The following is a 14,492-nucleotide window of genomic DNA, read 5'->3' on the forward strand; positions in this document are numbered from 1 at the left end:
AGTAAAAGTAACAGTTAGTTAGTGGTTATACAGCCTATTACCATACCTTACCATAAGGACGAAAATTGCTTGTATCTTTATACGAAAAACATGTCAGAGCGTCCTTATGGCAAGCGACAATGTGGTACCTTTTGCTTGAAAATGACACAAATATATACAAATTCTTGCCGTATTAAATAGCTTGTTCATTCAATTCTTTATCATCAATAGAGCATTTTTTTACATAATCTTTCCACTAGCATGTTCAATGGTAGGTTCTCCATTCGTAGGCGCTTTTCGCTACAAACGGGAAAAACCATGTTATGGGCTACGCTCGTAGCACGTAGCTCGCGCTGGTAGAGAATGCGCTAAACTGCGATTGACAATCTTTTTGTATTTCTGCAATATACTTACTACAAACATAAATTACTTTTTTTAATGTTTCTAAATGTTAATCTTACAAACTGTCGCGCCTTGTACAGTCGAAGGCAAAAATATCGATCCAGACAAATGGCTCAAAAATTAGTGAATACGACTTTATTGTCTAAGGTGTAAGAGCGTACATATATTTTTTAAACTTTCGGAATGTATATATATTTATGCCCTTGACTGTACTTACACCTATGATGACGAAATAAAATGATCGAATGTCGCTTACCATACATATAACAAAATTGTAGTCCAAGCAGTAAGTTTTTTGTTATTTTATGAATCCAAATAGGTATAATCCTCTCAATATAGGTTCAAAAGCTCAAATTATATGTGAGAAAATTGTCAATATTCATAGTAATCAAGTAATGTTATTGTTGACATAACACCCGCCATAATACGGGTTGATATCGCCTCTATCGCCAGTGCACAATTCGGGGTGAGGCGATAACAACCAGACATTTCTAGACAAACTACGATGTAAACGACTGCCGTCTAAAGCCACAGTGGCCTAACAAGCTTGACTAGGGTCACCCTAACCTTGGCTAGGGTTGCAATGCTTGGTGATAAAAACCGGTTAAGGCGGTTCCCTGAGCCAGAAGGCGAAAAATCTCCTTATAAGATCATGTTTTTCTAAGAGGCGTTGATATTCGTAGACGTGGAAAAAATATATGTAGTTCTTGACTATATTATCTTTAACAACATAGCTTCGGATACACGAATTATGACACTTCGCTCGATACAATTAATTCCCAAAGTAACCTCTAACTCGGACTTTTAATCCTACTTTACTCGGTTATTTATTATGTGATACTATAAACAAAAAAAGAAGAAAAAACAATCTTAACATAAATAGTAATTTCATAGCTTTAGAATTTCGATATTGTAAGGTAACGTTTTTAAAATAAATAAAAACCGACAAAATTCGATCAAAATTGACACTTGGCGCGTATGTTCTTTCCCGTTCTTTCTTGCGAAATGTGACAAAGACAGTGGCTAACCGATGGAACGGCCTTAAGTGCGAGTCGGACCCGCGCACCAAGGCTCCGTACCATTACCAGGCGTGACTCACTTCGCGATTTCCTCGCGCCGCTACAAGTACATGCGGCCGCCCCCAGTTCTGGGGTCTAGCCATAGTAATTGCCGCACACCGCAGGAACGGACGCCTGTTCGCGCATGCGCCACCTAGCGGTCATCTGTCGTAATAGACGCGTTTTGTGAAAAGTGAATCTTCTGTACCTAGTACCAAAGATATATATAACTCCGTAATAGATGGATACAGTCTAAGGAAAAAACGTGCCTCGAAATTCAAGAAAATTTGATTCTCGTTCAGAGGGCGCTACTAGCTTCGGCCTACTGTCGTATAGATGGCGTTGACGGTTTCGTTTGTTATTTAACAATTTTAACGCATATCAGTGAAAGAACATGGGTCAAAATCATAAAAATAATTAATGCAAATAAAAAAAATCATTTATCCATATTTAAATACATTTTATCGTATTTTTATAAATATTTATTTTAGTTTTAAAGTGTGTCGACAGATGGCAGTGAATTTACTGGGGTTACAAAATTTACTATGACAGTACCGCTCTAGTATAAGTTACTCTATGATAGTACTATTATTTATTCTGTGCCATTACACAAAAAAATCACGTTTGTTGTATGGGAGCCCCACTTAAACAGTAATTTTATTCTGTTTTTAGTATTTGTAGATATTTGTTAGATAGCGGGAACAGAAATACATCATCTGTGAAAATTTCAACTGTCTAGCTAACACGTTTCATGAGATACGGCCTGGTGACAGACGGACAGACAGACGGACGGACAGTGGAGTCTTAGTAATTCATTCATAATTTAAGAGCATGGCTCTTGTCGGTGGAGTATGCGCCAGTTTTCTCGGTCCTCGGCCAGGTTCTTTAGGTCTAGGTTTAGGTTTAGGTGCAGTCTTAGTAATAGGGTCCCGTTTTTACCCTTTGGGTACGGAACCTTAAAAACATGGTGTTAGGATTGGGTTATTCACATTTTATTACTATATTCAACTCGTTCGTGTCTTTACTGTAGACATTGCAAAGTTAAGGGAAACAAGCAAATTTTTACGGTTCTAAATTCGGTGCACCGAGGCGCCTATACAGGCGAAATAGTACATTGTTCAACAAGGGAGATAAGTGAAATATTGTATGTACGAGAGTCTATACATACGGCACCCGCAGGCTGGAGTGAATTAAAGACTCGAGTAACAATATTCTTACCCCCGGAGTTACAATGTTTTTCATCACACTTGCGAAGGAAAAACTAAATGTTAAGAGAAATCAACTAAAAATACGGCGACATTTCAAAGACTCGTCCGCCATATTGTCGATATTTGATCCATCCGGCATTCAGCCACATTTGAAAATTCTGTCAAAATATTTTAAACGGCTATTAAATTAATTAAATTAAATATTTTTAAACTGACAAAAAAACTAATTTATAAAAGTCAGTATTTTCAAAGTAAAATTAATTTAAACCTACTTGGTTCGTATGAATTAGTGACATAATAAAAAAAATGCTATAACTCACTTGTGTTATAGCTTTTTTTTCAGATTTCATAACCACCGCGGGAACAATATAGGCTTTCCTTCAGTCCTGCCTGAAATAAGATCTTTTTCGAGCAAGTACCTACCTACATATTTAGGTATTAAAATATAGAAATTATTTTAGGTAAGTATCAACTCTATTCCCAAATCTTCTATGCCTATGCCCAGCAGTGGGACACAAAATACCTACTTATTATTCCGATATTTAATTCCATGTATATACCTTCAAGTTCGTATAAAAATAAGATCAAGCCCGTAACAAATTGTTACATTTGGATCGGGCTCCTGTTCTTAGTTAGTTAGTTACCCTAATAAAAATATCCGTGTATAACGTTAGTTTACCTGACGTTATACGGGCAAGGTCCCACGCAGTCTCATTCTATTCTTGCATAACATACCGACGCCAATGCCAAGGCGATGCATACGGGAATTTCCAGTTCTACGAAGCGAGCGAACACTCATGTTTGCTTTAGAATGCGAGCTTTATGTGAGACTTTCATGGGTCCCGCTAATCAGGCGCGCAATGTGATAAAAATACGCAGTCGCGTCGTATTCGCTTGATGGGCACCTTTTGACATGCCATTATTTTTGTATCCATCGCTGTTACAGCACGTCTTGTTAGGTATTCGATAATGAGCGGGAAAAACATTGCCGCAAATAAGGATTGACTTAACTTGTATGAACTGGAAACGGATGGTTTTAAGAATTAGCAGCTTTTAAATATATGTATTTATTTGTACTTATTGTGTTAATGATGGAAATTTTTGAAGTGACTCGGATGTTGATTTAAATATTTGTAATTGCCATACTTGTGATTAAATTAGTTTTTCTTCTGTTTCATGTTGCACACGTTTATATGTATACGGTTTAATCAAATTACTTCGATAAAAATTAAAATATCAAAAATTTTGTCTGTGCAAAACACAAGTCTCTAACAATAATCTAATCTAAACTGAATAAAAGTCAAAAACAAATATTTTACTCTAATACTAGTTCAACAACGGCGTTCAAATTTAAATATGTCTCAACTGAATTTTGATTTGATATTAATATTCAAGCGCATAATATTGAATCAATACGACACTCAAATCAAGTTGGATTTTAAAACTCCAATGCAATTCCATACTGTTTTGGTTATATGTGCGAAGTCCAAGTTTCCAGTTGTTTTTTTTTAACACTTTTATTAGGTCCTTTTTTTTATTATAAACTGATCGGCGATTGGCCCTAGTCACACCTGATGGAAAGTGAAGACAGGGCCTAAGATGGAGCTCACCGGTTCAGTAACAGCCTATTCACTCTTGTTTTAAAGAGACCGAGGTCATATTGATCAGGGAATACAGATGGCGGGAGCGCATTCCATTCCTTAGCCGTCCGTACTAAAAAGGAGGAGGCAAAACGTTTCGTCCGAACGAATGGAATGTGGACCACGAACGGGTGCATTCGCTCCCCGCGCCTGGATGTCCGATGATGGAAAGGGGAAGGTGGGATCAGGTCGTGTAGTTCCTGTGCGCACTCCCCGAAATGTATCCGATAGAACACCGATAGGCAAGCGACTCGACGGCGATGCTCAAGGCTCTGTATCCTTGACTTGACAGATGGGTCATCGCCAAAGAGTCTATGAGCCCGGCGCTCTATTGAGTCCAGGGCCGCCAGCTGATATATTTGGCAGAACCGTCCCATAGGTGGGAGCAGTATTCCATGCATTTACCTGTACGTAAACTAACTATGTAATGGAATCTAAGGTAACTAATTTAACCATCTTCCCGGTTTCCGAACCCGGGTGTGTCGGGTGTGTCGGGTGACAATGCAATATTATGGTACCATCGAGCTGATCTGATGATGAAGACAGGAGGTGGTCATAGGAACTCTGTGATAAAACAACGCAAAGGAAAAAACGTGCCTCGAAAATCACGAAAATTTGATTCTCGATCAGATGGCGCCACTACCTTTGGCCTACTCTCGTATAGAGGGCGTTGACAGTTTCGTTTGTTATTTAACAATTTTAACGCATGAAACTAATGGGTCAAAATTATACAAAAATAATTAATGCAAAACAAAACATTTATCTATATTTAAATAAAATTTATCGTACTTTTATAAATCTACATTTTTAGTTTTAAAGTGTGTCGATAGATGGCAGTGAATTTACAGTGGTTACAAAATTTACTATGACAGTATCGCTCTATCCTATTATATCCTCTTTGTACCTACATACGACCGGTCTGGCCTAGTGGGTAATAGTGACCCTGCCTGTGAAGCCGATGGTCCTGGGTTCGAATTCCAGTAAGGGCATTTATTTGTGTGGTGAACACAAATATTTGTTCCTGAGTCATAGGAAATGACTCAGGAATGGGAATGGGGTAATAAAATTAATAAATAAATGGGTGTTTTCTATCTATATAAGTATGTATTTATCTATATAAGTATGTATATCGTCGCCTAGCACCCATAGTACAAGCTTTACTTAGTTTGGGGCTAGGTTGATCTGTGTAAGATGTCCCCTAATATTTATAATTTATAATTTAATTTATATGTTACCGTAAAAATCTGTTTTGAAAATGCGTTTTCCCCAATTAAAACTAGTTTCAAAATATTTATCAGTACGGTTTTTACTCACTATTATTTTTAGTCGCTTTTGGCGACATGTTTTGGATTCTTTGGGAATCCATCCTCAGGCACGAGTGTCCGCGGCGGTTGTACGTCGTGCACTCGTGCCTGAGGATGGATTCCCAAAGAATCCGAAACATGTCGCCAAAAGCGACTAAAAATAATAGTGAGTAAAAACCGTACTGATAAATATTTTGAAATATGTCTCACGATAGTTTAAGTGCGACTAAAACTAGTTTCCCGTATTGCCTGTGAAAACGCGTCTTCACTAGTTAAAATTAACTAGTTTTCCGTAAGGCATTGGTGAAAACATGTTTTAAGTAGGATTTTTAAGGCACCTTATTTATAACATTTAAAACTTTCGCGTTTCGAACACATATTAAATCCTATTTGAAATCGGGTCTATCGCGAATTTATTTTGTTGATTTGTTGCCTTTAAAGGTAACAATAGTAGATTGTTAACCAAGGGATGAAAGGCACTCATCTCTGCCGAGGTGTCTTGGCGCTCGAACGCAGTGAGAGCGCCAATAGTCCGAGGCAGAAATGATGCCTTTCACCCGAGTTAAACACTCTACTTTTCATTTCGAATACGAGGAAAGTAAAATGCATGTGTTTTTTCAAAAACATGACGAATAATACATTTTTATAGTATTTATTGAGGGAACTTTCAATTAAAAATTCAGGCAAAAGTATCGTTATTTATGGAATGGAGAGTCAAGTATCACAATGGAAATTGTATAACAAATCCATTTAAACTCAAATTTCAATTGCTTATCGTAAAAAAATTAAAAATATCGTACTTCGAACGTAAAATGCTCTAGTGCAGACACGTATCATTTTCTGCGCACCTTTTAGAACAACAATGACCCTCTTTCAGAGCATGAGAAATGAAAAATAAATTCGCGATAGACCCGACTTCAAATGTGATGTTTTAAACCTTATTAATTATTCGCAAAGCACCTTGATGAAAACTAGTTTTGATTAATTGTTCAAAAACTCATTTCAGTGACTAAAAACGAGATTTTAAGGTTTTTATTCGTATTTCCTAGATTCACATAAAAAATACTAGAAAAAGTAAAAGGTTGCAACGATTTGTCCTTAATTGTAGTAGTCGTTGACACATGATATTACATCGACAGCGTATGTTATTAAATAGATAAAGCTGTCGGGCCACTGCCCGAGCACCGTGACGTCGATAGGCTCATCGTTACCACGTTATCACGTGATAAGCGATAGCTACTGGAAGGAGACGAATTTCAGGGACACATTAGGTACCTGGGTACTTAGAGTTTTGAATGATTCACGGTTAGTTTCACTAGACTTATATTGGCCGGGATATAGATGGGCATAGACATTTGTTGACGGAACGGCTGCAGGACGACGATGATATTGAGCGCAAGCTCAAGCGGAGGGTTCGCTCGACGGTTTTCTAAGTGCAGCAAGGATGTAAAGACCACACTCTTCAAGGCGTACTGCTTAGGCATGTACACCTCCCAGCTGTGGATAACGTTCACGCAGAAGGCAATGAGCAGAATAATAGACCGTGATTACCTTTTGTATTATTTATGAGCTAATACAAAAGGTAATCACGGTCTATATCCCGGTCAATATAAGTCTAGCTGGGTACTTAGCCAAGATGCGAATCGTTCGCTACGTAGCGTACGAAACTGTATCTTTCTATCATCCATATAAGTGCGACAGTGAGACATTAGCGTTTTGTTCGCTACGGCGCAAACGAATGGCATCTTGGCTAGGCACCCAGGTGTTCTAAAATTGTAGTCAGGAACCGGTATGCTTACTATGCGGGCTCTAAATGGCAAAACACGCGCAAAAAAAGGATGACTCACGTTAGACCGGGCCGTGTCCGGGCCGGAGCTTCCGGCGCTTACTTTTCTATGACATGACAGGTGATCACGTGATGCTTTCCATAGAAAACGAAGCGTCGGAAGCTCCGGCCCGGACACGGCCCGGTCTAACGTGAGTCATCCTTAACTCAGCGGCTTTTTTCGATTTCTACATTGATAAAAAAAGGATTTGGTCGTTTTCTGTATAACTACAGTTTTAAAAAACCGTCCAAGTGCGAGTCGGACTCGCGCACGAAGGGCTCCGTATCATTATGCAAGAAAAAGGCAAAAAAATCACGTTTGTTGTATGGGAGCCGCACTTAAATATTTATTTTATTCTATTTTTAGTATTTGTTGTTATAGCGGCAACAGAAAGATCATCATCTGTGAAATTTTCTTAAAGGCCGGCAACGCACTTACAACCCCTCTGGTGTTGCGGGTGTCCATCCGTCTGCTCGTTTGCCTCCTATTTCATAAAAAAAAATTGAAAAGTAAGCGCCGGAGGCTCCGACTCGGACCCCGCCCGATCTAACGTGAGTCATCCTTAATTTCCAAGAAACTAATCGGTTTTTAACCAACAACTCTACCTAATTTCAGCCCTAGAGAATCGAAATCATAATACAATTCATGTCCACTTCAGCCGCCCTGTAACCGGTGAACGTTGCAGGCAATTAAAACCAGTCCAGTCATAGTTGGGGTAAAACATGCTAGGTTAGGTTCAATTTGGTTAGGTCTATTATTTCACGACGGCTTGTCACTGCATGATATAATCACTGAATTGGTCAAATGCAATTCAATATGTCGAAATCAATTCGGTTAATCACTACTTATATTGACCGGGATATGGACCGTGATTACGTTTTTTATTGTTTTTGAGTGGAAATCTCGGGAGCTCAAAAACAATACAAAAGGTAATCACGGTCCATATAAGTCTAGTGAAACTAACCGTGAATCATTCAAAACTCTTAATTCGGTTAATCAACTAGATTCTTATGGTTAAGAGACACTTGTAAAATTTAGATATTTAGTTTAAGGGATATATGTTATTTATATTATAGGATGTCTCTTAGTGTTAGTTTCAACTCTTTCCAGTGTTGTCTGTCCAAGGCAACTCTGGTCCAGTGGGATCCTAGAGTTAACTGGATGTCATCTTCCCATCTAGTTATTTGTTTGCCGTTTTTGCGCTTATGGTTACGCCTTTTATAATCGCGCTTTTATAGTTTTTTAGGGTTCCGTACCTCAAACAGAAAAAACGGAACCCTTATAGGATCACTTTGCTGTCCGTCCGTCTGTCTGTCTGTCAAGACCATTTTTCTCAGCAACGTGTGGAGGTATCAAGCTGGAATTTATATCAAATACTCAGGTCTACTGTCCCTTGGAGCTGTGAAAAAATCAAACTTCTAAGTCAACGCAATCAAAAGATACAATCGTTTATGCCACATATTTCCGCAAATTTTCGACACTCGCAAGGGTATCAAAACCTACAAGGTACTTCCCGTGAACTCGGAATCTTGAAATTTGGTACGAAGCAACGTCTTATAGCACAGATAAAGGAAAAATTGCGAAAACCGTAAATTTTTAGTTACATCATATAATAAAATATTTTTTGTACGGACTCTCGGTGCGCGGGTCCGACTTGCACTTGGCCGGTTTTTTTTTGGCATAAACTCACACCGTTAAATCTATTTACTAAACATGTCTTACCATTCAATACCTATTTGCTGATGTAGTTTACGTTGAGTTTTAGGAAAATGCAGGCTATATTGTATACAATTTTCATTACGCGTCTTTAGACACTATTCTTCTTCTTCAGTGCCATATCTTAACGGATGTCGGCGATCACCATGCGAAAGTCCCCTCTGTGTTTCGCCACTCTGCCCAGAACATTATTGAGGAAAAAAATTAATGGAAAAAGAGGTAGAGGAAGACCCAGAACATCATGGTGTGATAATATAAGGAGTTGGACCTGTATTGCGGACGGTATCACTCTGGGTGGACACTACTAGCCAAATAAAACCTAACCTAATGGTTTTATTTTTGTTAACCGGAGATCAAGGCCTCAGCCATCCTTAGATCTTTGCCGAGACTGTGTTGTTCAATAAAAAAATACAATAAATTAATGAGTTATTTTCGGCGATGACATTTCGGTAACAGAATGTGTGCGAACAATTAAAACGCTCTTTGCAATTGTGGCTAATCCAGCACAATTAATAATTGTATCGTTGATTATCGCTCCCATTGAGATTACAGTGTTAGTTTTAACCGCCACAATCAGCCTGTTGACAATGATGTTACTCGTTAATGGAGTGCAAACACAGAATCATGGACGCATCATTGCTGTTAAAAGAAGTATTTATCTTCATCATAGCCGAGATGACAGTTGTTTTTCGACAAATGCCAACTGAAATAGTTATTTGTGCAACAATAGAGGAAAGTTGGTTTTTCTTGCGAGTGTTTATTTTGAGTCCCGAGAAAGCTAAAGATTCTATAATTGAATCACGAGCGAAGCGAGTTATTCTAAGTTAGAATCTTGAGCGTAGCGAGGGACTAAAAAACACGGATATAAAATACGTTTGCTCTCGTGTTGCACACATAAATTTTCACCTCAGTAGTGAGAACATAATAAAGGTTAAAATGTATTTCGAATTACACAGAATAATAAAATTCAGAATGAAGTGACAGTTCATGTCCTTCACTAAATTCAAAAGCTACTTTTGTTTCACTCCCTGGAGTGAGGAAAGTCGCACTTTCCTCACTCCAGGGAGTGACGAAAGTAGGCTTGTTCGAGCTGCTGAGGTGAAAAGTAACAATCGGGATGACGGATTCGAACGAAAAGGTACTTGATTGTTCTAACATAACATTAAGGATGACTCACGTTAGACCGGGCCGTGATCGGGCCGGAGCTTCCGGCGCTTCGTTTTCTATGGAAAGCATCACGTGATCACCTGTCATGTCATAGAAAAGTAAGCGCCGGAAGCTCCGGCCCGGTCACGGCCCGGTCTAACGTGAGTCATCCTTTATGTGGAACGTCTAAAGTAGATGGTTAAGCAAAATAACAGCCAATTAAAAAACCAATTTGTACTTCACATAAAATACAACTTTGTAGATAAAGTTGAAAAGGAATTAGCAAAACGATCGTTTGGTAAAACAAAATTGTTGGTTGCATATCTAATCTGCTGAAAATCTTGTTGTCTTTTATTATTGTCTAAGCTTTAGTAACAGTTATTTTGTCACTTTGTCGTACGTAGCTATAGATAATGTTAATTGAAATAATTCATCCTCATTCCACATGAGATGACATAACTTAAAACCTTAGGCGTAAAAGTTTTAATTAATAAATTAATCACTTTCGTCCTAACTTTAAAAACATTGTTGACTTGTTTTTATTTATTATTTAAACTTTATTGAAGGCGGACTTAATGCTACACGGCATTTTCTACCAGTCAACCTTTAGGCCAAACAGAGAAGCATAGTTGGTGCGGGGTATGTAAAGAACACTAAATCTAGATGCTTTTAAATTAATAGGCACAAATATAAATGTATAGGTAAAATAAAATAAATGTGTAGGAAGATAAAATAAATATATAGGTACATATGTATTGTTGCAAAGGTACAAGTATTTTTGTTAAAATTTTCCTGATATGTATGACGAATGATACAGTCAACGAAGTAATTTATATTTCCATCACAAACTCTATTCAGATGTTCTGAAGAAGGAATAGTGAATTAATGTTTTCATAACATTAACAGTGCCAATTGTTGTGTCTGTCTTTTCTGCGAAGAGGTTTTTAATGGAGAGCGCTTAGGTCATATCATACCTAGTTTTGCTAAACATAGTTTGTAAGAAAAAAGTTGAAAAATTACGACGTTAAGTATTAATATTTTTTATTCAAATTAGTTACACAGCATTACAGTATTACTACCAAGGCACTGCGAACTACAAAACAAATATCTTAAGCTATTAATATAAAATATTACGGCACACGGAGAGTAAAGGATGACTCTCGTTAGACCGGGCCGTGACCGGGCCAGAGCTTCCGGCGCTTCGTTTTCTATGGAAAGCATCACGTGATCACCTGTCATGTCATAGAAAAGTAGGCGCCGGAAGCTCCGGCCCGGTCACGGCCCGGTCTAACGTGAGTCATCCTTAATGTTGAATCAATATTAATTTAAACGAATTCGTCGCCAAAACGCGGCTACCAATGGAAGTTACGCTATATTTAACTTTGTAATCCAAAAATCAAAGATAATAATCGCGTAATAGTTTTGTAGTGAGTATGTAAAACTTGACTTATATTGACCGGGATATAGATCGTGATTACCTTTTGTATTGTTTATGAGCTCCCGATATTTCATATACTGGGAGCTCATAAACTTCGATTACTTATACGACGGCGGCTAGGTTCGTGAGTAGAGTTGTGCCATTCTCGGTAACATTCTCGGTAAAATTTCTCGCTCCGTAACCGTGTTACCGGGAATGGCACAACTCTATTCGCGAACGCCGCCCTAGTGTATAATAGCAACATAATAAATAGGCCTTTGTCATCTGTGTCAGATGTTTCAAGCAGCATCGCGGTTACGAGTGTTACGACACTTGCGTTCGTGGCTGTAAAGCCCTATACGAGAGAGGATCCCTCGGCCACACACGCAGCAGGTGTATGCTCCCCCAGGTGGGCGGGGGTTGGAGGCCTGCTCGTGGCGCCTCGTGCGTTTCTCTTTTAGTAAGGAGAACCAGGCATCGTCGTGCTTGGATTGACCATCATGAATAACACGACGCCACATGGGTCGGTCTTCAGCCAGTTTCTGCCATTGGTTGCATGGGATGTTAATAGCAACATATTTGAAGCGATAATCGTAGCGCGCTGCAGTGAGCGCAGATCGCGGTGCTATTTCCACTCGCGCGCATCTCGGCCAAGTGCACGGCTTTTCACTTTTATCCAACGTCATAATAAAGAAGACTAAGTGCCAGTTGCACCATCCGCACTTAACAGACTGATCAACGTCAACCGGCGCGCCGTGGCGGTTTACTATGAAACTTTCCATACAATGAAATTTAGCGAACTCTTTAACGATCACAAACAGTTGGTGCAACCGACCCTTAGACTACCGTGAAGATTTATAGACCCCGAGACAGAAATAAATTTGGTTAGTCAGAGCAACTTGTAAAGTGTTAAGGCGGTTCCCTGAGCCAGAAGGCGAAAAATCTCCTTATATGATCATGTTTTTCTAAGAGGCGTTGATATTCGTAGACGTGGAAAAAATATATGTAGTTCTTGACTATATTATCTTTAACAACATAGCTTCCGATACACGAATTATGACACTTCGCTCGATACAATTAATTCCCAAAGTAACCTCTAACTCGGACATTTAATCCTACTTTACTCGGTTATTTATTATGTGATACTATAAACAAAAAAAGAAGAAAAAACAATCTTAACGTAAATAGTAATTTCATAGCTTTAGAATTTCGATATTGTAAGGTAACGTTTTTAAAATAAAGAAAGACCGACAAAATTCGATCAAAATTGACACTTGGCGCGTATGTTCTTTCCCGTTCTTTCTTGCGAAATGTGACAAAGACAGCGGCAAACCGATGGAACGGCCTTAAGGGATTTGTATAATGAAACCTAGTAACGGTCAGCTGTCGCTATGTTGGGGGGTTTACGAACCGGAGGTACCTAAATATGTAGAAAATATTTTTAGCTATTTTCTTCTAATAAGGTATAGGTGCAAAGAAAAAGTGACCAAGCCCTCCAGTGGCAGAGATTGCATATAGTCGAGAATTTGGTACTGGTACCGCCGTGGCCGGGTGGCCTACAGTTCCAGGGCGTTGGCTGCGTAAGCTGAAGACCGGCGGTTCGTTTCCGGCCTGTCCAGAAGTGACTGGAGAGCTTGGTCACTTTTTTTTTAGTATATGACGCCTATTTCAGTTTATAATTTATAATTATAAAATAGTAGTGTGTCTATTAAAAAAACACAAACAAAATATTTAATTAGGGTCTCTATTCCCATAAAGTTTTAAGTCATAATGTATTGTTTGTCCGCATTTTCGTTAGTCATAATTTGGTTTTTCTCAGAAACGCGTAACTTTTCAGAATTGCCATAAAACAAACTAACCTAACCTAACCTATCTATAGGATAACCTTACGAAAATCCTGAAAAGTTAACGGTTTCCGAATTATGACTAATGATAATCTGACAACCATTACATTATGACTTACAATAATTATGTCAAACAAAGGGATCCCATTTAATTAACATAATTTTAATCCTTAGTTGTTTGTTATAGTAACTTATAATGTACTAATCGCCGCCAGTAAAGATTCCCGCTGTCCCGTGCGTTAGGGCATGTTTTACACGTCCATTTGGCACATTGCTGATCTAAATCCGTCTGTTGGCAGAGAGCAAGGAGCGCGTGCGCCGGGCGCCCTTCGAGACCGCGCTGCACCATGCCGGTAAGTACACTATACTTGGTCAAACCAAATTGTCAGTCTTCTTCTTTCTCTTTGCCCTATTCCCATTATTTGGGGTCGGCTCTCCTCGTTCTCATGTGCCAGGACCGTCTGTCCTGAGTTGTCCTTGGGGTAAGTTGGGCTCGTTCCAAGTCGCGGGTCACAGTAGACCACCACGTGGCTTTAGGTCTTCCTTGTCTGTTTGCTTCCCTGTTCGGCAATGCCAAGGCTTGCCGAACTACGCCACCAAACCAAACTGTCAAAACCAAATTGTCAGTAAATAAGAACAAAAAAAACTACTCATCCTTTTCTTTTGGGTACTAGTACTAGTGTAAAACAAAGTGTGATTCTCTCTGTCTATGTTTGAAATGAGACAGTCCTTTGACAAACTATAAATCATTTCGAAAAGCCTATTTGACTTAGAATGTCAGGTCTACATCATGGTTTATGGTTTACTTACCATGATTTTACTTTAGATGCAAAAAAATCTGATATTTTTTTGCACTAGCGATATACATTTTATGAGAAACAGGAATTTTATATTTCGTTAAAGGTATAAACCGTATATGGTCGTGGACAGGTTTGTTCAATGACCATCATTG

The 14,492-nt window shown here is 38.7% G+C and overlaps 1 protein-coding gene across 1 annotated transcript in view; it reads left to right on the forward strand.

Annotated features, from left to right (window-relative positions):
• The window catches only part of LOC134755391 (synaptic vesicle glycoprotein 2C-like), a 45,886-nt gene that overhangs the window by 3,903 nt on the left and 27,491 nt on the right, over positions 1-14,492 (forward strand). Inside the window, exon 2 of the mRNA XM_063691946.1 lies at positions 13,840-13,893. Within this exon, the coding sequence (XP_063548016.1) occupies positions 13,840-13,893 (54 nt within the window). The remainder of the gene's footprint in view (positions 1-13,839; positions 13,894-14,492) is intronic.

The sequence above is a fragment of the Cydia strobilella genome, chromosome 2, assembly GCF_947568885.1.
Source record: "Cydia strobilella chromosome 2, ilCydStro3.1, whole genome shotgun sequence".
Taxonomy (NCBI): Eukaryota; Metazoa; Arthropoda; class Insecta; order Lepidoptera; family Tortricidae; genus Cydia; species Cydia strobilella.